At 44.0% G+C, this 22,537-nt stretch overlaps 1 protein-coding gene across 1 annotated transcript; it reads right to left on the bottom strand.

The window, feature by feature from the left end:
* Window positions 1–16,817: 16,817 nt before the first annotated feature.
* On the bottom strand, window positions 16,818–17,693 carry LOC147440777 (uncharacterized). Its single transcript, XM_086483339.1, has one exon. The coding sequence runs from the start codon at window positions 17,691–17,693 to the stop codon at window positions 16,818–16,820; it is 876 nt and encodes a 291-aa protein (XP_086339465.1).
* Window positions 17,694–22,537: the final 4,844 nt, after the last annotated feature.

The raw sequence follows: 22,537 nt of genomic DNA, 5'->3' as shown, positions 1-22,537 counted from the left end.
GAGGACCTGAAGATAAAACCATTGATCTGATACCTGGAAGCACGCCACCGAATCGGCCACCTTACCGTGTGAGCCGAGTACAGAATGAAAAGATTATGAACCGAGTGAAAGACCTCTTGGAAAAGGGTCTTGTCCAGCCTAGTACTTCACCGTATTGCTCTCCAGTGTTGTTGGTTTTGAAGAAAGATGGATCTTGGAGAATGTGCATCGATTATAGCACTCTCAATGAAATCACCATCAAGAACAGATTTCCGATTCCTAGGATCGATGATATACTCGACAAGTTACAGGGATCCTCGTGCTTTAGCAGGATTGACTTGAAGAGTGGATATCATCAGATCAGGATAGCGCCAGGAGATGTCTACAAGACAACTTTTCGGACGACTTTTCGGTTATTTGAGTTTTTGGTGATGACTTTTGGCTTAACCAATGCTCCTTCGACATTTAACCGGATGATGGACAGGATTTTTCGGGAGTACAGGCTATTTGTTGGCACTTTCTTTGACGACATCATTGTTTTCTCCAAGAATGAGGCAGAACACAGAGATCATCTGCTTCAAGTCTTTCAGGCATTACGAGATCACACGTTAGTGATTAATGCAAAGAAAAGTGAATTTTTCCTACCAAAGATACACTTTTTGGGACACATTGTGTCAGCAACAGGAGTGCAAATGGACCCGGCCAAGATAGAGACTATCCGTGATTGGCCCGATTTGAGGAATGTCCATGAAGTTAGAAGCTTCTTGGGACTGTGTTCGTACTACAAGCGGTTCATACGAAAGTTTGCAGAGGTTGCTTCCCCTTTGCATACCTTGACACAGAAAGGAGTACCTTTTTCGTGGGGACCCACATAGGTGACTGCCTTTCGGACATTGAAAGAGAAATTGACTACGGGACCTATTTTGACTTTGCCGGACTTGCAGAAGTCATTTGAAGTATATGGTGATGCTTGTGGTCGTAGTCTGGGTGCGGTCTTGATGCAAGAGGGCCATGTCATAGCTTACGAGAGCCGTTTGTTCTCTAGGCCGGAGATGACAACACATATCTATGAGAAAGAGTTTTTGGCAGTTATCCATGCTCTTACTCAGTGGCGGCATTACCTACTCGGAGCGGATTTTACTGTCTTTACAGACCATCAGAGTTTGCGCTATTTCTTGTCACAGAAGCAGCTTTCGGAAAAGCAGATGCGGTGGGTGAACATCTTGTCACAGTTCCACTTCGAGATTGTCCATGTGCAGGGACAGAAGAATGTGGTGGCAGATGCTTTGTCTCGAAAACCGTTGGTTCTGGCTATTTCCGCGATACATCATAGGAGCTTCGAGGATATGGTCGATCGGTATGCCACAGATATAGATTTTGCAGATATTTTCACACGGATACGGGATGGGGAGACAGTAGCTGGATACTCCCTTCGGGAAGGCTACTTAATGAAACAGACTATGTTGTGCGTTACACAGCCGTTGAGGGATAAGGTTATGACTGAATGCCACTGTCCACCTTTTACGGGTCACCGCGGCATTGCTACCACCATGAAGGGGATAGAGAGATACTTCTTTGGGCCGAGACTCAAAAAGGATGTGGAAGAGTTTGTGCGCAGTTGCTTGGTATGCCAGAAGGTCATGTTTGACAGGCATAAGACACAGGGATTGTTACAGCCTTTACCCATACCCACCCGCCCCTGGAAAAGTATTGAAATGGATTTCATTTTTGATCTCCCAAGAAAACAGAATGATCACGATGATTACATGGCACGTCTGAGACGATTGTCTCCGACAGAGACCCTAGATTTATGAGTTTGTTTTGGAAGGCAATTTGGGAGAACATTGGCACGCAGTTGCAGTTCTCGTCATCGTTCCACTTGCAAACTGACGGGCAATTTGAGATTGCCAATTCAGTGATTTTAGATTTATTGAAGTCTTGTATCTCGGATCAGAAGACTAAATGGCAAAAGAACCTATCTTTGGTGGAATTTGCCTACAGTAACACGATACACTCTTCGACGGGGAAGACGCCATGTGAGATTGTTGAAAGTGCTGCGAAGGTTCCATCCTTCCTGCGCACGAAAGATTAGATATTTGAAGCGGATGAATATTCGTGAGATTTGGATACGGCTTTTGGCAAGGTTCGCGAGACTTTGCAAGAGTCTCAAGAACGACAGAAAAAGGCAGCAGATCGCCATCGTCGCGACTTGAAACTAAAGGAGGATGATTGGGTGCTCTTACGTTTTGAGAAGGCACGCCTACGAAAGAAAAAGGAAAAGGAGAGGCTTTTTCCAAAGCTTAGTATGCGATACTACGGACCTTTCCAAATCACTGACAAGATAAATGATGTCTCCTTCCGATTGAAACTGCCAGATACTTGGAGGATTCACAATGCATTGCATGTGAGTCTCTTGAAACCTGTTAAGGGTGATGTGCCTGATGATGGGGAGCCTGATGAGCAACCTGAAGTGGAAGAAAACGAGGAGATCCTTGTTCCTGAACAGATTTTGGTACATAACAATACGAAAGTCCGAAGGCGGTTCTTGGTTAAATTCAAGAACTTTCCTACATTTGATGCGAAGTGGATAGAGGAGGAGGACCTAGCAGATACTCCTCGGATTGTGAAACTTTACCTCGATGTTTTGGTTTAGCATAGTCTAATCCAAACGGAACCCAGAATTCAGCTTGGCCGGAGATCTGGTGCACTGGGATGCACAAGAGGGGAGTCACTCCGCTCCTTTGTCAACAAATGCCTTGATTTTGATACTAAAGTCACTGATGTCTCTTTGAGCTTCAGGGATACTGAGAGCTGACAGTATTCTGCTGGATGACTTTATGAAATGGAATTCCTGATTATGATACTGATTTGTTCTTGACTTCTTGTAAGTGCAGGAACTGATAGCCGAAATGACTGCAGCATTTTGGTCTGATTGATCTCGAATAGACATGGTTGCAATAGGGGTTAGACAATCGGACATCGTTGAGGTCCCGATTGGACCTAGATGTGATTGCTAGCTACATTGCCGATAAATCATGGTCTAAGATCCGAATGAATGTTGAATGTCATGTGATGTCATGTGATGTCGTGTGATGTGACTGTCAATTTTGTACATGTGCTAGATGTGTGTTCCTAGTACGTAGGTACTAACAGTCAGTGTCTGCTAAGACGGTTTATGGCTTTTGTCGGTTTTGCACGCGTAATCACGGTCGATTACAATGCTTTCAAGAGGGGGGTATGTCACAAAGTGATGACGTGGCGGACAACAAAAACCCTAATTTCTGCTAGAAACACTAAAATTCCTGCAAACCCTAATTTTTGCCAGAAACCCTAATTTTCGAAAATCACAGAGGCTTCAAAATTTTATTTTATTTTATAAAAAAATGGAAAAATGATGAGCGACGCGAATTTTATTTTTTTTTACAAAAAAAGAGAAAAAGACTCTCTAAGAGAGAGAGAACTGATGCTTTTTATTTTAAAAGCTTTTGGGGCTCTGCTTTTGGGCATCCCTTGTAACCTTTAAATTAGTGGTGAGGGCCTCACTTCTCAGAGCATCTGGACGCAAAGTCTGAGAGTGAAACCCTAACTGCTCTCTTGTACTTTGATTTGATTAATATAAAAAGAAATACCGAAAGGGGAGCCAGTCTTTGGGGCCAATATCTCTAGGCACGGAACTCCGCCGGGCCAGTGTACATCTATTGTGATCTGTGATTTGTTTTGAAGTGGTTATTTGGTGTTGTCGCGGTTGATTCTTGACTTGGAGTGTCCAAGTCTGTTACAGTAACTCACCTGGCAGGCCTTCTGAGAAACAATCGACATGAGTGTGGAGAAAAATCCTGGCGTTCTTTTGATCAGGTCAAAACATATTCAATCTTTATCCATCGTTCAGTTCTCTTCCAAAAGAATGAGTAAGAAACTGAAGTTCATCAAGTACAATCTCTAAGCCCTTCATTTATCAAAGTCGCTTTCTCAGCCCGGTAGTCAACCACGGTATAGTTCTTGTGGTACCAAGGAATCCTGAGTAGAACGTCAAACGAAGTTTGCCAATGCTCGGTGTAATGGCAACATCCCATCCAGGTGCCAGTCTAACTACCTCCGCCTGTGACATCGATCTGTCAGGCGTAATTCCAAATCGAGCCGCCAATTCCAAGTGAAAAGAAGTTGGCCTTGGCTCCTTCAAAAGAGCCTCCTGATCCTTCACTTTGCCCCAAATGCGGCAAAGTTTGTACTTTCATTCATTAGATTCGGTGCAGGTCCCACGCCATGTGGTACCAGTTCTGCTTTTCTATCTGCCTTTTCTGCCACGTTCCTCGGCTGCTCTCGAACTCTCAGGCCTGTCGTCGTCTTTATCATTCTGTTCTTTCTGTGCCTTTTAAGGACACTTCGCGAAGATATGTCCATGTTCCCCGCATCCAAAGCACTTCCCCTCTCTGATGAAGCGAGCTCTCTCCTTAGGAGTAAGCTTGGGTTGTGCATCATTTTTCTCTGGGTTGCTCTTTTTCTTCCTACTTTCATTCCCAGAAGTCTGTTCGGCTCGTTGTGTCATGGCCTCATCTGTGGGGTAGGTCAGACTGCCAGAGTGAATGGCAAAGCCCCGCTTCGCATGACTCGTCAACTCCTGAATAGAAGCTAACTTCTGTTCCAAGCAGTGATCTCGGATCTCTGTAGGTAGACCCAAGGTAAACCACTCAATCTGTTCTCTGAACGAGATCTTCTTGAATGAAGAGGCAGGTAGAAAAGAGCTCCAAAATCTTTCACAATAAGCATTGATTGTATCTTTCTTGGTTATTCGAAGATGGTTCCAAGCAGCTCGTACATCTCGTTCATATTCTTGCGTCAACCAAGAAGAAATTAAATATCAACCAATTTCTTGTTTAAAAGAAGCGTGGACCACCAACTACGAGCATTCCCCTTAAAGTAAGAGGCAGCTCTCCGAATCTTGGAGTGCTTTGAATAGCGTCCTCCCGCGAAAGCGATGTCAAACTGTTGTATAAAAGACAAAGCCTTCGAAGCATCTGAGTATCCTGAAAAAGTATCAAACTTGATCGAGTGGCCACCTTCCTTAAACTCTCGGACTTTCTTGCTTTTATCTTCGAGAAAGTCATACCGATTGGCTTGTAAAAATTCTTCTTGTTCGCATAAAAGTTTCCGTCATCGGAATCTGAGCTGTCTGTAGACGAGTCCTCAATAGAATTGTCAATCTCTAGGCGAGATTTAGCCTTCTTTGTCTTTCTCTTGCCCTTTCCGAAGCGTTGCTTCTTGCTTCGCTTTTTACCTTTTCTGTCTTCTTGGCTCGAATCTGAAGAGCTAGAAGAACTGTCAGAAGAAGAAGAAGAAGAAGAAGAAGAACTGGGTACTCCTTCAAATCGAACACGCTTCTTCTGTTTCTTTGCCTTGTCAAAAGTCGACTAACAACCCAAATATCCAGGGAAGTCGGTGCTTTTCTTCTGCTTTTTGCCGTGCTTTTTGGCTTTCTTTTACACGTCAAAAAGCTGAGCAATCCGTGCATCAACCACCTTTTGTAATTCCTTCTCTGAATATTTCTTGTGAGCAGAGGTTTCTTGAGAGTGGGTGTAGTGGTTTTCTGCCACTGCTCATGCACTTCCTGAAAAGAAGTCTCGCTCGTATATTTTGCAAATTTTGGGGGTCCTTCGCAAAATTGAGCATCATCTTCGTTGCATCGCCGATCAACTGGCGACGCTCCATCTCTCGCCGCTCCGCTTGAGTAGGCCGAGGTGGGCCATACTCTATCAGAATCTTCGTTGTGATCCCTGCCCGCATCTCCAGATGCAGAGGGAGTCGACTGATCCTTGCGTGAAGCCATAGGTGCCGCGGGGAAAAAATTGGGGATCGGATTTCCCGTAGAAGAGAAATCGACCGTGCTCTGATACCACTGTAACAGACTTGGACACTCCAAGTCAAGAATCGACCGCGATAGCACCAAATAACCACTTCAAAACAATTCTCAGATCACAATAGATTTGCACTGGCCCGACGGAGTTCCGTGCCTAGAGATATTGGCCCCAAAGACTGGCGCCCCTTTCGGTATTTCTTTTATATTAATCAGATCAAAGTACAAGAGAGTGGCTAGGGTTTCACTCTCAGACTCTGCATCCAGATGCTCTGAGAAGTGAAGCCCTCCCCACTTATTTAAAGGTTATAAGGGATGCCCAAAAGCAAAGCCCCAAAAGCTTCAAAATCAAAAGCATCAGCTTTCTCCCTCTCTTAGAGAGTCTATTTCAAATAAAAGCAAAAAGACTTTTTCTCTCTTTCTCTCTTGCTATTTGCGTAGAAAAAGTAGAAAAAAGTTGCCAGCGTAATTTCCGCCGCAAATCTAGGAAATCCGTATTGTTGTTGCCACGTGGCACCCTCGGCAAAATTAGGGTTTCAGCCTGAAATTAGGATTTGCTGCAAATTAGGGTTTTTGGCAGATTTTAGGGTTTGCAGGAATTTTAGGGTTTCAGCCAGAAATTAGGGTTTCTGCTGTCCGCCACATCATCACTTTGTGACAGTGCGCGCGCGGTTCTGCTTTATTTTAATGCCTTCAAGTCCCCTGAGCCCCATCGGATGGGGTCCCATAACTTGGTGGGAACTCTTCTTTAAAAATAGGACATTCGGCGAGACTTTGCAAGTGGGTAAAACTTCTACTGCTGCTTCTACTTCTTCAATTAGGGTTTAGGCCCCCTCGGTTGAGATCTTGGAGGTTGGCTCCATTCTCCAGTGACTTGACACCTCAACAGTTTGTGACATCCCCCTTCTTAAAACAAAGCTCAAAAATTTTCAAGGGTCATCCTGAGGGACAATCAATTTTCTCATTCCAAATCGGAGCTCTTGATTTCCTGGGTCGTTGGCTTCCCAGAAGAATCTCATCCAATAAGGAGTCTCATTCCAGATTGGAGCTCTTGATATTTTGGGTCGTTGGTTTCCCAAGAGTATCTCATTCGATAAGGAGTCTCATTCCAAATCGGAACTCTTGATATATTGGGTCGTTGGTTTCCTCGAAGTATCTCATCCAATAAGAAATATTCAGTGGTTGGCACAGCACAATGGAACTAAAATGCTCACATATGCACGTTACAAGACATAGAAACATAAAGTCGCTGATGAACACCCCCCCCCCCCCCCCCCCCCCCCCCCGCAAATAACTATCCAGGTCCCAACCATGAGTTGTTCAATGACTCCCTCATAACTCCTCCCGCTTAACCTAAAAAAGGTTTGGGCCGACACATATAGAGGCCTTTTACAACCAAACGCCCAGACCGCAACCTACGTCGTTTGGGGGTTCAAGTATACCACCAAACACTTCCCAGACATCCCGTTTGCGTTATTTGTAGATCTGCCAATATACAACAAAACGCTCTCTAGACATCTCGTATGCGTCGTTATGAGGTTCAGACAATACCAAAACAGCATTTCTCACTGCTCCACCTTGGAATAAAATCATCAATCAATGAAACCAATATTAAGCCAAAGTCAAACAGCCACCAAGACACGTTAAAATAGATACCATCCATTTCAAACAAATTTCAAACAATACTTCCTCAAACAAAGTTCAAAAGGATCTAAGTACAAAACAACTAGAAAATTCATTCAAGTTTTTGTTCGGACAATCGAACTTTGAGGACAACTAGCTTGTCCTTCTGTATCACGGTAATTGTACGGTTCCGAATATGGAGTGTCGTGTCATTCATGTCATGCAAAGGCATGCCCAAGAGAACGTCACAGTTGTCCAACTTCATAATGTGAAAATCGGCTTTTCCGTGATATCCTTGGATGGTCACTGGAAGAGCACCAATGAGAGGTGGTACCACTTTCTGAGTTTGCCTCGTGGCTAGCTCGGCTTCAATTTCTCCACCCTCTACATCATAATCAAAGTGCATATGCTTCAAGAATTTTGCATGGATGAAGTTCACTGCAACTCCAAAGTCAAAGAAAATAAGGGCTTTCAAGCCATTGACTTTGCCATATGCTCAACACGATTCATTTGTACTTTCAAGGCGTATGCCATAGATATCAGGGACTAGTCCAATAGCCGATCTAGCTCTCTTAACCGAAGGTGGCACTGAGGCTCTGTCGACCATCAGTGCGGGCCTCGGCTCTGTTGGTTTATCAATGCAATGGGAGCAACCAAAATGGCTATGCCCTGTTTGAAAGTATCCAAAGCATCGGCCTTCTTGTGATAAGATCTCGTTGTTGAGGCGTCAAACGAGGCCTTTGCAGTTGACTTTCACGAGACTCTCGAGAATTTGTTCGTTGTTGCCGAAAGTTCTCGTTAGTGGCCAAAGGTTCTTCTGTGGTAAACTCCAGCTTGGAACTTCATCAGTTTGTAGCCGACTGCGGCATGGTCCATAAGCTCTTGCATGGTTGAGACTTGCTTGGAAAGACCATATTCCTGCAGTAGTGATGGTAGTCCAATGATGTATCGCTTGCAATGGGCCTCCAAGGTAATGAATTGAATACGTCAAGAAACCTTTGGTTATAGTCGTCCATGGTCTCTATGGCAAGCATTTTCAAGTTGCCCCATTCTGCTAAGATTCGGACTTCAAAGAGAGAAGTCATATAGCTGCGTGCAAATACTGTCTTGAAAGCTTGCCAGGTCCTTGGAGCATGCGGTTGTGTCGCGATTGAACTCCACCATTGCATCGTATTATCTTTAAAAAATCCCACTGCTCGAGAAATCTTGGATTCTTCTGTATAGTTCCCCAAAGCATAGATGTTGTCAAATTGCTATAGGAACTGCAATGCTTTCTTTTGATCTTTCAACCCAGAAACATGGAAAAATTTGACTAACTCTCGAGCCTTTCTTCAGTTTGTCCTCGTTGTGCCTTTTTGGGGCACTTTGCGGAAATGTGTCCTTGTTCCCCGCAACCAAAACACTTCCCCTCCTTGAGATAGTCAGCTCTCTGTTTTGCAGTCAATTGGGGTCGTCCATCCTTCTTTTTCTGGGAGTTCTTCTTCTTTCTATTGTCGTTCGTCGAGTTCTATCCAGTCCTTTTGTCAAAACTTCATGAGTGGGGTAGGTCAAGTTACCCAAATGTATAGATAATCCCCGCTTAGCATGTCCCATCACTTGTTGTATAGACTCAGACTTTTGCTCAAGGCAATAGTCTCAGTTCTCTTTAGGGAGTCCGTAGCAAAACCGCTCAATCTGTTCTTTAAAAGTGACCTTAAACGAAGAGGTCAGTAGAAAAGAATCCCAAAACCTTTCCCAATATGCATCCAAAGTGTCACCCTTGGTCATCCGAAGATGGTTCCAAGCGGTTCTCACATCTCAATCATACTCCTAGGTCAACCAAGAAGAAATAATGAGCCGTTTGAACTACAACCACTTGGTGGGGGCTTCTCTCCTTAGAAGATGAGTGGACCACCATGTTCGAGCGTTTCCCTTCAAAAACAATGTTGCCCTCCTGATCTTGAAGTGCTCTGAGTAGTGCCCTCCTGAGAAGGCTATATCAAACTACTAAATGAAAGCCAAAACCTTCGCAGCATCCCGGAATCCAAAAAAGGATTCAGATTTCACTGACTCTCCACCCTCTTTAATTCCTTTGTCTTTTTGTTCTTATCTTCAAGGATTTCTGTCAATGAGTGTGCATTTCATCCATCGGGTGCAGGTCAAAAACTTTTGCATACTAAGGATCCTTGGCAAAGTGAAGCATCTATTTTGCGCACTCCTGTTGACGTTGCATCTCCATGAGTTGGTACTGCGAGGGCCGGGGTGGCCCTTACTCATTCTCCGCTAATCCACTCGAGTTTCTTATATTGCCTCCCGCTTCAGAGGTGGCAGATGAAGTCATCTAATTCTTTTTGGAATCCATAAGTGTCGCGAGAAGAAGGATCGGATTTCCCAGTAGAAGAGAAATCGATCGTTCTCTGATACCACTGTAACCAACTTGGGCACCCCAAGTCTACATTTTGTCGCGACACAAGAGAGATTCACTTAAAACACTTCACAATTTATTAAGTCGACGTGGCCCAGTGTAGTCCCGTGCCAAGAGAGATTGGCCCTAAAGACAGGCGCCCATTTTGATATTTCTTTTTGTATTAATTTTTTAGCAAAGTACAACTCCTGCGGGTCCTCAGCTCTCAAACTTTGTGTCCAAATGCTCTGAAAAGTGAGGCCCTTGGGCTTCTTTTATTCTTACAAAGGGTTGCCAAAAGCAGAGCCCCCAAAAGCAGTAAACTCAAAAACAGTAAGTCCTAAAAGCAACTGGCACTAGAATCTGCCAAAAGCAACCAACAAAAATTTCAAAAATCGGTATGCCAAGCCACGTCAACATGTCAGCGCAAGAAGCAGAAATCCGTACGTTGTGCCACGACAGCCTGTCACTATGATTTTCGGGAATCCGTACAGTCGTGCCACGTCAACTTGTCCGTGCGTTGTGCCACCTGTCCGTATTGTCCGCAGATGGTCGTCCCACGTCATCAATTCAGCAAATGCTTTTGGGGGAAAGTGCTTTTGAGCTGATTCTTTTTGGGGCTCTGCTTTTGAGCATCCCTTGTAAAAATAAAAGAGCCCTTGGGCCTCTCACTCTGCAGAGCATCTCCACGCAGAGCTTGAGAGCAGAGGACCCTCGGGAGTTGTACTTTGCAATGATCAATAATAAAGGAATATTGAAAGGGACGCCACTCTTTGGGGCAGTGCTTCTAGGCGTGGTTCTCTCTCTCTCTCTCTCTCTCTCTCTCTCTCTCTCTCTCTCTCTCTCTCTCTCTCTCTCTCTCAACCAAATTTGGGCACCCCAAGTCTAGGTTCTGTCGCGACACAAGAGAGATTCACTTAAAACACTTCACAAATTATTGAGTCGACACGGCCCGGCGTAGTTCCGTGCCAAGAGAGATTGGCCCCAAAGACTGGCGCCCCTTTTGGTGTTTCTTTTTGTATTAATCTTTGAGCAAAGTACAACTCCCGCAGGTCCTCAGCTCTCAGACTCTACGTCCAGATGCTCTAAGAAGTGGGGCCATTGGGCCCCTTTTATTCTTACAAAGAGATGCTAAAAGCAAAGCCCCAAAAGCCATAAACTCAAAAGCAAAGTGTTCCAAAAGAATCTTGGTCCAAAAACTACAAGAAAAACAGTCAACGCAATTTTCGTACAGCTGTCAACGCAAAAAGAGGAATTCCGTACGTTCTACCACGTTAGCCTGTTAGCACGATTTTCCAAGATCCGTACGGCTTGCCTGCCATGTCAACGTCCGTACAGTCTACCTGCCACATCGACATTCTGTCTGTGTGTGTCCCAATAGAACTGCCACGTCATCAATTTGTGACATACTCCCTTCTTGAAAGAATTGTAATCGCCCTCGATTACGTCTACAAAACAGACAGAGGCCATAAATCATTTCAGCAGACACTGACACTAAGTACCGACGCACTAGACACGAGACATCTAGCACTTGTACAGAGATGACAGTCACATCACTACACAACACATCACTACACATGACAAATCAATCACAGAAAAAATCATCCAAATCTCAAACCATGACTGCCAGCAACGTATTTAGTAACCGCATCTAGATCCATCCCGGACCTTACTGATGTCAAATTAACTAATCCCTATTGCAATCATGTCTATAGAGATTTTTAAGACCGATGCTACAGTCATTTCGTCTTTCAGTTCCTGCACTCAAACAAGTCACATGAGAGAGTACAAATCATTCACGTTCAATTTCGGGAATTCCATTTCATAAAGTCAGCAGAATATTGTCAGCACAGCAGTATCCCTGAAACCCAAAGGGATATCAGTGACTATTCAATCCAAGTAATCTGTGACAAAGGAGCAGAATGACTCTCCTCTTGTGCAATCCTTCTATACCAAATTCAACCCTACTGGTCTGCGGGATCTCTCGGAATAGACGCAGCTAAACCAAATGCTTCAAGATAAAGTTCCAAAATCTGAGGAGTATCTTCCTCCTCCATCCTCTTCGCATCCAATGTCGGATAGTTCTTGAATTTAACTAAAAACCGCTAAATCACTTTACCTTTCCGTTTTCTTTCCTTGTGTGCCAAAATTTGTTCTGGAACGAGTATCTCCTCTCTCTCTTCCACTTTAGGTTGCTCATCGGGCTCCCCATCAACTGGCACCTCACCTTTAGAAGGTTTATGCATTGTGAATCTTCCAAGTATATGACAGCTTGAGTCGAAAGGAGACGACATTTATCTTTTCTTTAATCTTGAAAGGGCCATAATACCTCATGCTAAGCTTTGGAAAAAGCCGCTTCTTTCCCTTTCGTTTTCTTAGGCGTGCCTTTTCAAAACGTAAGAGCACCCAATTGTCTTCCTTTAATTTCAAGTCGTGTCGATGTCGATCTGCTGCCTTTTTGTGTCGTACTTGAGACTTTTCTAGAGCCTCGCGGACCTTGGCAAAAGCTGTAACTAAGTCAAACTTTGTAAATAATTAATTTATTTACGAGAAAAGAATTATCTAATTAGTTGTGTGCACATCAAAAAAGATTTAGCAGTTCTGGGGCCTCAGGTGCACCCAAGTTTGGGCCAATGCACCTCAGGGAGACCCTAGCAGAAAATACCCTGAAGCCCTAGCGATTGGGAAATCGGGTGTTCAATGAAGGGATAGATAGTAGCCTCAAATTTCAGGCTCAGAAAATTACGCACGCTAGTGCAAGAACAGGAATGAGATGGGGTCCTTAGAATAATAACCCTAAGGCCTGATTATTTTACGGCCTTAGGATAAGTTAGTTAAAGTATTCTTAAATGATTTGCGCTAGACCAAATGGCCGGACAAGTGCGAACAGGTAATACCAGAGCAGTGTCGGTACGACATTGCGCTGAGGAGCAGTTAACAATTTAATTGGTTGCATGTATGTGTGCAGTTGTGCACTTAATTGCACATTTCATTAACTAGCATAGGATTTTTAAAGTCAAAAGTTGAATGGTTTTTAGATTTTAAAGTAAGTGTGTCACTTGGCACACTTTCCCATGCGATCTCTCTCTCTCTCTCTCACTCCCTCTCTTCATGCTAGCGCCCCCTCTTCTGGGAGGCTATAAGAGAGCAACCCCTCCCCCTCTTGCCAGGTTGGCAGTGCACTACCCCCCCTAAGTTGAACGTCCTCTACGCAGTGAAGCTCTCCATTGAAGCTTGAGAGCAGCACCTTGTGGTGTATGTGGAGCCTCTGTGCACCCATCACCTAGAACAAGGCCTCTCATGGTCATAGGCAGCTGGGGGAGAAGTTTCATCGCGTAAAGCAGTAAAAAACTCTTTTTCTCTCCCTACTAGCTGCTGCAAATTCTCTGTTTTCAGTCCCTAATCACCTGTATTAGGGTGAATTTCAGCAAAACTTTAGTAGGAAACTATTCCTCTCTACCTACTATACACACACACACAGTTTGGAGCATTTCCGTCGCGAAAAGGACCTCCGTTTCAGGATTGGAACGCGCTCAGGTAACAATTTCTAGTTATGTGCACAAATTACAGCAAGCGTGTGTGCGTGTGTTTTGCATGTTTCCTTCGTGGGTTGACTGCAGGAATGATTATGTCCGAAGAGACATAGTTAGCAAAAGATAGACTCTCGTTTTTTAGAGCTTCCGATGAGTTTTGTGGAAGATAGACTCTCATCTACGAGAGCTTCCCAAAATCTCAAAGAAGAGGAAAGATCCTCTTAGTAGTCAGGAGAGCAGTTCTTCTACTCTCTCAGTCAGAAGAAGAAGAAGGACAAGAAAGAATAGAGGACGGGCTTTCGCCCCGTTCTTGTGCTTGTAAAGAATTCTCCCTTAGTAATAAAGATATTCTCTTTATGGGGGGGGGGACCAGCCCATCTTCTGGTCCCCAATGATGTCAAGCTTTCTCTCTTTCTCTCCATAGTCTCTCGAGTATATAAATTGCATTTAACAGTCAGTTTTCGCTTCCGTATTTTTGTGACAGTGGTATCAGAGCAAGGTCATCTCTCTCTTCCTTAAGGGATTGACGATTCTTGGCAGACTGCAGAAATGGGAGGACACGAGATAGAGTTCTCTCTCCTTCAACAACAGGTGGTAGAGTTGCAAAAAGCTCTCTCCCATCCAGAAGTCCAAAAGATTCTCCATACTCTTGAGAAAGGGAAGGAGAAAATGCCGATGGGGTCGAGAGAAATCCCGCAGAACCCAAAGGCGCCAGAACCAAGGAAAGATCCTTTGATTGGAACCTCCCGCATGCACGAGAGGCACAGGAAACCTCCAGAACGTCATGTGCGGTTTAACCCAAAGGTTCAAGAGCAAGATCCCCCTGATTCCCCTCAGTTCTCTTTCATGAAGGATCTGGATGACATCGTTGCTCCGGAAGACATGTTTCTTGACGATCCGTCGCAGCAAGAAGTGCATTCAAGGGAAAAGACTCCTGTCCATAAGGAGTCTAAGCATAGAAAGAAGGAGCATCATAAGAAGAAGCACCACAGGCAGAAAACATTCAAGTCAGGAGACAAAGATGTGAAATTCGACACCTCCAATGGGCGGCGTGATAATGACAAAGCGTTGGCTTTCATCCGCCAATTCGAAGTTGCATTTGCTAAAGGGACTTTTAAAGAAAGATCCAAGCTTCGCCATGTTAGTATGTACCTGAAGGCACCGCCAGCAGTTGGTGGTTAACCCTTATCTTGGAAGATCGTAAACCCCAAGATTGGACTGCTTTCAAGAAGGAGTTCTACGCACAGTTCCTTCCTCCAGACTATGAAGAAGAGGTAAAGAAAGAATGGGATCGACTTTCACAGTCGGAGAACAAAACTGTTCCACGCTATGTGGATAGGTTTTGGGACGTTCTCTTGAAAGTCACTCCATTCAAGAAGATTGACGATTCGGAAAAGATGCGCAAGTTTGAAGCAGGATTGCATGAAGCCTTGCAAAAGGCTATGAAGCTTTACCCTCGAGGTAACTTGCAGATACTTATGGAATCAGCCCGCATAGCTGATGGAATACATGACAAGGGTACTCCCAGGAAGATGGAGCAAAGCACTTACCATGCCAAGCAGAAGGCTCTCCATGAGCAACCTACCTCTACTTCTTCTTCTCAAAAGAAGAAAAGAACCGCCTCCGAAGCATAAGCAAAGCCAAATCAGCCCAAGAAAGGGAGATATCTCTCTCTTGCTGAGTTGCGAACTTACATTAATGAAGGAAGATGCTTCAAGTGTGGACAAGTTGGTCATATGAAGGGTGATTGTCCTACCAAACCTCCACAACCACCCTCTTCCAATGCAGTCCCAAATGTACAGGGAAATACAACCAAGGATGGAAAAGAAAGAGCTCTTCTTAAAGCATGGGATAGCATCAACAACCAACGGGCTCTCATTTTGTTTGACCCTAGTAGTACAGACAACTTCATCTCTACCAAGCTAGCTGATGACCTGAACTTGCAGCCCAACCGTTTTGGAGTTTCTATTCAAGCACAATCTGCTTTCAAAGGGCAGAACTCAAACTCTACTCCAATCATAGGGAAGTTGAATCTAAAGGTCGACGACTACAAAGATCAAGAGTCTTTCTTACTAGCTTCACTTGAAGGATGCGATGTTATCTTGGGAATGCCTTGGCACTACAAGATGAATCCCATTCCGGACCATGTTCAAAAAACTTATCCTTTGCTCATAAAGGAAAGGAGTATCTTGTACTTGCAGATGCAGGTGATTGGCGTATTCCTATCGCCAATCACATTGCCATCAAGAAAGAAATGAAAAAGTGTGTTTCAACGTACTTGATTTTTGCAAGAGAGAGAGATGTGTCTGTTTCACAACTTTCTTCCTCTTTAGAACAAAAAAGACTTAAGTTAATAGAAAGTTATAAAGATTGCTTTGCAGATGAACTTCCAAATAAACTCCCACTTTTGCGACCTGAGGATCGTACAATTGATTTGATCCCAGGAAGTTGTCCTCCAAATCAGCCCCCTTATCGAGTTAGTCTAATGCAGCAAGAGGAAATTCTCAAGCAGGTTAACGAACTTTTGGAGAAGGGCTTAATAAGGCCTAGTACTTCTCCATATTGTTCACCGGTCTTGCTAGTACAGAAAAAGGATGGCACATTCCGCATGTGCATAGATTATAGATCTCTAAACAAGATCACAATCAAGAATCGATTTCCAATCCCTCGGATTGACGACATTCTTGACAAGTTACAAGGAGCAAGTGTCTTTAGTCGTATAGACTTGAAGAGCGGTTATCATCAAATCCGCATAGCTCCTCAGGATGTGCATAAGACTTCATTTAGAACAACCTTCGGGTTGTATGAATTCTTAGTGATGCCTTTTGGACTCACTAATGCACCAGCCACATTCAACAGAATGATGGATAGCATAGTTTTTTCATGCGGCAACCATGCGTCTCACTCGGGCGGGTATGGAAGCCCGATATAAGCCTGATTCAGACCCCCCGAAGATTCCATACGTGGAATACCATACGGCACTAAAAAATTAGTGTATATATATATATCTCATAACAAATAGCAATTAAAATTAAAACACTAAACTCTAGAGAGTAGCCCAAAGCCACATAATGCATTAAAACATGATACATCACAGAAACTTGAAAATGTAGAATCTAGCTAAATCAAGGAGTCGAGAGCCGAGAAACAGATCAAGATCTTTGATCAATAGATACATCAAATGATCAATGAATCATGATCATACTAGATGGTAAAATATGGAGCCTCCAAAACCAACAAGACTGTGTACTGAGTACTCCAAAATTCAAATGACAAAACATAAATAGAGCCTAGAGGGTGGAGTCCAGCCGCTCCATGCTAAATAGTGAATCCAAAACATAAGTAGACTGTAGAGCTAAGAGGAGTCAGGACCGAGGCTAGAGCAAAATGCAATGAGCTCAAACTCTCATCAAAGGCCACCTCCTCATCATCATCCTCATCATCATCATCATCCATTGTCCATGCATACCTGCACAACATTGGAGGGTCCTACCCCAATAATCACATCCTTAAGCTGCTTGAAAATAAATTCTGATGTCTTTGTCTCCCCAGATGTGTCCTCAGATTTCAAAAACACAGAACCATGTATAGAGCATGCAAGAAAGTTAATGATAGACCTGCGTCTAGTGTCAGACCATCCATCACATACAATTGTGCATCCATGTTTTTTCCATTTCTCGCGCACACCCATGATCTCATGACCAATGCATTTGACCTCATCATTTAACTCTGTGGTGCGCAAAGCATTGTATGTGGGAGGCACATACGATGGACCAACTTGTCCAATTGCCTTGACCATTTCCAAAAAGAAAGGACTCCGCACTTTCCATTCAGGAATGTCCTCTGCATAAAAAAACCTGCGCAAGGCTTGATCTGCTTGCTTGCGTGCTTGCAAGCTAAATGCACTTGCCAAGGGCCCTTGTGCAACCTTCCTCTTCTTGCTCGAGGACCCCACATTTGATTTGGAAGCCGAAGTCCCATTGGCACTTACATGAGCACTCCCTGATGCATGTGTACTCATTGAGCCTGAGGCAGAGACATTAGCTCCCAAATCATCCACCAAGGCATCTACAAATGCATTTGGGTCCTTCCCATCATTCTGTACATCTACATGCAATCTTGTGACCACCTCTTTGACGTCCTCTGGCACCAGTCCACATGGGCCTACACCATAGCCAGAGAGGGACAATAAATGTGCACGAATACGGGAGGGACCGCCGTCCCAAGTATGCCCACAATACTTGCATTTACATGGAAATTGCCCTTTCTTTTGAGGCTTCAATTGTTCTACATACTGCCATTCGGGACGCTTCACTCGACCCATATGGATTCTGCAAACTTGCAAGGTGCACACTGCAAAGTTGCAAACCTTGACAAAGTGGAGGCCTCACGAGTAACGAACGGCGTAGGAGAAGAATCAGCCGCGCGCGGGAGAGTGTGTGGGCACTGGGTAGGGCTCTCGGCTCGCGGTCTCGAGTCCTCTCGGCTCTCAAGCTTTGATGGGGGCTCTCTCTGCACAAACGGGATGGCTGCAGGTTTTTCACAATTCGCGCAGAGGCGTTTTGGGCCACATTTGACAAATCGGGGTTTTTTTTGCCAGCGCGTCAAAAATCCCCCGCTCGCGTCCGAAAAACTGAACCATGCGGCAAGCATGCGCGCACGCGTGAGGAAGCCCGATTGGGCAATCGGACGCGCCTGGAAAAAACTATGATGGATAGAATCTTCCACTCATATAGAAGCTTCACATGCGTTTTCTTTGATGACGTCTTAATCTTCTCAGAGACGGAAGACGAACACTATAAGCATCTCGCCTTAGTGTTTGAAGAATTACGCACACACAAATTATTTGTGAATGCTAAGAAGAGAGTTCTTTTTAAAAGAAATCCACTATTTGGGCCATATAGTGTCTCACAATCAGGTGAGAATGGACCCTGATAAGATTCAAGCAGTTGTAGAATGGCCTACGCCAACTACAGTACATGATGTACGAAGTTTCCTTGGCCTCTGTTCCTATTATTGGCGTTTCATTCGAGCTTTTGCCGCGATAGCAGATCCCCTCCATGACCTGACAAAGAAGCAGATTCCATTCCATTGGGGGTCTGGACAAAAACAAGCTTTCGAAAAGCTTAAGTATCTACTCAGTCGCGCACCTGTTCTCAATGTCCCTGATCTTCGCAAACCTTTCGAGGTATACTGCGATGCATCTGGAGATGGTGTAGGAGCAGTTTTGAACCAAGAGGGTCACGCGATAGCCTATGAAAGTCGGCGCCTTAAAGATGCAGAGTTGCATGTCTCCATATACGAGAAAGAGCTAATGGCAATAATTCATGCTCTTTCCATTTGGAAACACTATCTATTAGGAGCTGATTTTATTATCAAAACAGATCATCGAAGTCTTCGCTGCTACTTTCTCACACAGAGAAAGTTATTAGAAAAGCAAATGAGATGGGCCAACTTTCTTTCAATGTTCCATTTTCAGATTTTACATACTTCTGGAACGAAGAATGCAGTTGCAGATGCTCTCTCCAGGCGTCCAAAGATCAATGCACTAACAACAATTTATCATGAGGAATTAGAATCTCTCAGCGAGATGTATCCTCAAGATCCAGACTTCGCCACAATTTGGGCAGATCTTCAAGCTGGTCACTCAAGGCCACCTTATTCCATCAGGGATAATACACTCTATCGTCGGAATTAGAATCTCTCAGCGAGATGTATCCTCAAGATCCAGACTTCGCCACAATTTGGGCAGATCTTCAAGCTGGTCACTCAAGGCCACCTTATTCCATCAGGGATAATACACTCTGTCGTCAACAAGCAATATGCATAGCTCAGCCCTTACGACAGAAGGTGATGGATGAAGCACATAATTCTCCTTATGCCGGGCATCGGGGAATTGCTTCCAACACTAGTGCCCTCGAAAGGTATTTCTTTTGGCCAACACTCCGTGCGGACATTGAAAAACATGCACGTGAGTGTTTAGTCTGCCAAAAGTAAAATATGACAGACATAAAGTTTATGGCAAGCTTCAGCCACTCCCTGTGCCTAACACACCATGGGAAAGTATTGCCATGGATTTTATTACGGATCTTCCTAGATCCAAGAATGGAAATGATGCAATCTGGACTATAGTAGACAGATTCAGTAAGCAAGCACATTTTCTTCCAATAAAGAAGACGATCAAAGCTGATCACATGGCTAGAATATTTCTAGCTCAGATTTTAAACACCATGGATTGCCAAAGACTATTGTCAGCGATAGAGACCCCTGCATGACTAGTCTATTTTGGCAGGCATTGTTCGAAAACTTGGGAACTAAGCTTGATTTTTCATCAGCTTATCATCCTCAAACAGATGGTCAAAGCGAAATCGCTAATGTCACTGTTTTAGATCTCCTCAAGTGCTATGTTTCGGAACGACAATCCGAATGGGAACAGTACTTACCAATAGTTGAGTTTGCGTATAATAATACCATACATTCCTCAACTGGTAAAGCTCCCTTCGAAATTATTTATGGGAAGCCACTCTTACTTCCTATTATGGTGACCAAAGAAAACATCTTCACCGCAGATGAATTTGTGCGCAATATTGATATTGCCCATCAACAAGTAAAGCAAGCGATTCTTCGTACTCAAGAGCAACAGAAGAGAAAAGCAGACAAGCACAGACGGAATCTCAATCTAGAAAAAGGACAATATGTCCTGCTTCGGTTTGAGAAAGCTAGTTTGAAAAAGCGGGTCGGCAAAGGAAAAGTTGTCAAACTTTCCCAATGATTTTACGGCCCTTTCAAAATTACAGATAAAGTCAATGACGTGACTTTCAGATTGGATTTGCCTTCTCACTGGCGCATCTATAATGCTTTTCATATCAGTCTCCTCCGACCATATGTTGGACCTCCTCCAGTGGCGCCAATACAAGAAGATCCTCAAGAAGTCGAAGAGACTGTGGAAATCCTTCAACCTGAACAGATAATACACCACTCAGAGAGACAACTCAAGTCGGGGAGTCTACATCGAAAGTATTTAGTCAAGTTCAAGAATTACACTCCTTTAGACGCAAAGTGGATGCTTGAGTCCGACCTTAAGGACTACCCAGACATCTTGCACAGTTTATGTTGACGCTCTACAGTTGAGGTCAACCGTTTAGAACCAAGTGGGATGTAACTAAGTCAGACTTTGTAAATAATTAATTTATTTACGAGAAAAGAATTATCTAATTAGTTGTGTGCACATCAGAATAGATTTAGCAGTTCTAGGGCCTCAGGTGCGCCCAAGTTTGGGCCAGTGCACCTCAGGGAGACCCTAGCAGAAAATACCCTGAAGCCCTAGCGATTGGGAAATCGGTCTTCAATGAAGGGGTAGATAGTAGCCTCAGATTTCAAGCTCAGAAAATTACGCGCGCTAGTGCAAGCACAGGAATGAGATGGGATCCTTAGAATAATAACCCTAAGGCCTGATTATTTTACGGCCTTAGGATAAGTTAGTTAAAGTATTCTTAAATGATTTGCGCTGGACCAAATGGCCGGACAAGTGCGAACAGGTAATGCCAAAGCAGTGTCGGTACGACATTGCGCTGAGGAGCAGTTAACAATTTAATTGGTTGCATGTATGTGTGTAGTTGTGCACTTAATTGCACATTTCATTAACTAGCATAGGATTTTTAAAGTCAAAAGTTGAATGGTTTTTAAATTTTAAAGTAAGTGTGTCACTTGGCACACTTTCCCATGCAATCTCTCTCTCTCTCTCTCTCTCTCTCTCTCTCTCTCTCTCTTCATGCTAGCGCCCCCTCTTCTGGGAGGCTATAAGAGAGCAACCCCTCCCCCTCTTGCCAGGTTGGCAGTGCACTACCCCCCCTAAGTTGAACGTCCTCTACGCAGTGAAGCTCTCCATTGAAGCTTGAGAGCAGCACCTTGTGGTGTATGTGGAGCCTCTGTGCACCCATCACCTAGAACAAGGCCTCTCATGGTCATAGGCAGCTGGGGGAGAAGTTTCATCGCGTAAAGCAGTAAAAAACTCTTTTTCTCTCCCTAGTAGCTGCTGCAAATTCTCTGTTTTCAGCCCCTAATCACCTGTATTAGGGTGAATTTCAGCAAAGCTTTAGTAGGAAACTATTCCTCTCTACCTACTATACACACACACAAAGTTTGGAGCATTTCCGTCACAAAAAGGACCTCCGTTTCGGCATTGGAACGCGCTCAGGTAACAATTTCTGGTTATGTGCAGAAAATTACAGCAAGCGTGTGTGTGCGTGTGTTTTGCATGTTTCCTTCGTGGGTTGACTGCAGGAATGATTATGTCCGAAGAGACACAGTTAGCGGAAGATAGACTCTCGTTTTTGAGAGCTTCCGATGAGTTTAGTGGAAGATAGACTCTCATCTACGAGAGCTTCCCAAAATCTCACAGAAGAGGAAATATCCTCTTAGTAGTCAGGAGAGCAGTTCTTCTACTCTCTCAGTCAGAAGAAGAAGAAGGACAAGAAAGAATAGAGGACGGGCTTTCGCCCCGTTCTTGTGCTTGTAAAGAATTCTCCCTTAGTAATAAAGATATTCTCTTTATGGGGGGGGACCAGCCCATCTTCTGGTCCCCAATGATGTGTCAAGCTTTCTCTCTTTCTCTCCAAAGTCTCTTGAGTATATAAATTGCATTTAACAGTCAGTTTTCGCTTCCGTATTTTTGTGACAAAAGCAGTGTCCAAGTCTCTCGTGTACTAGTCGACTTCAAAAATCTTGTCTTTAGTGTTTAGAAAGGGAGGAACCTTCTGAGCACCTTCAATTATTTCAAATTGCGCTTTCCCGTCAAAGAGTGAACCGTGTTATTGTAGGCGAATTCCACCAAAGGCAAAAAAAATTCCCATTGAGTCTTCTGACGAGAACTGCAACCGTGTGTCAATGCTCTCCCATATAGCCCTCCAAAACAAACTCGTGAATTGAGGATCTCTGTCGGAGACTATTGTCTAAGGCATGCCATGTAACCGAAATATATGTGCAATGAACAATCTCACTAAATAGTCCGGCTTGACTACTTTTTTTCACTGGTGTCACAAGACGGGCACCACGTGCCAATAGAAAAGAACAAGCTAAACAGACTTTTAGCACTTCAATAACAATTGTACTGAGAGAGAGAGAGAGAGAGAGAGAGAGAGAGAGAGAGAGAGAGAGAGAGAGAGACGA

The sequence above is a fragment of the Adiantum capillus-veneris genome, chromosome 15, assembly GCF_014529385.1.
Source record: "Adiantum capillus-veneris isolate H3 chromosome 15, ASM1452938v2, whole genome shotgun sequence".
Lineage (NCBI taxonomy): Eukaryota > Viridiplantae > Streptophyta > Polypodiopsida > Polypodiales > Pteridaceae > Adiantum > Adiantum capillus-veneris.
This window is presented reverse-complemented; position numbering and strand designations above follow the sequence as displayed.

Coding starts and splice junctions, on each gene's coding strand:
- LOC147440777 (XM_086483339.1), bottom strand. CDS start 17,693: ATGGGTCGAGTGAAGCGTCCCGAATGGCAGTATGTAGAACAATTGAAG.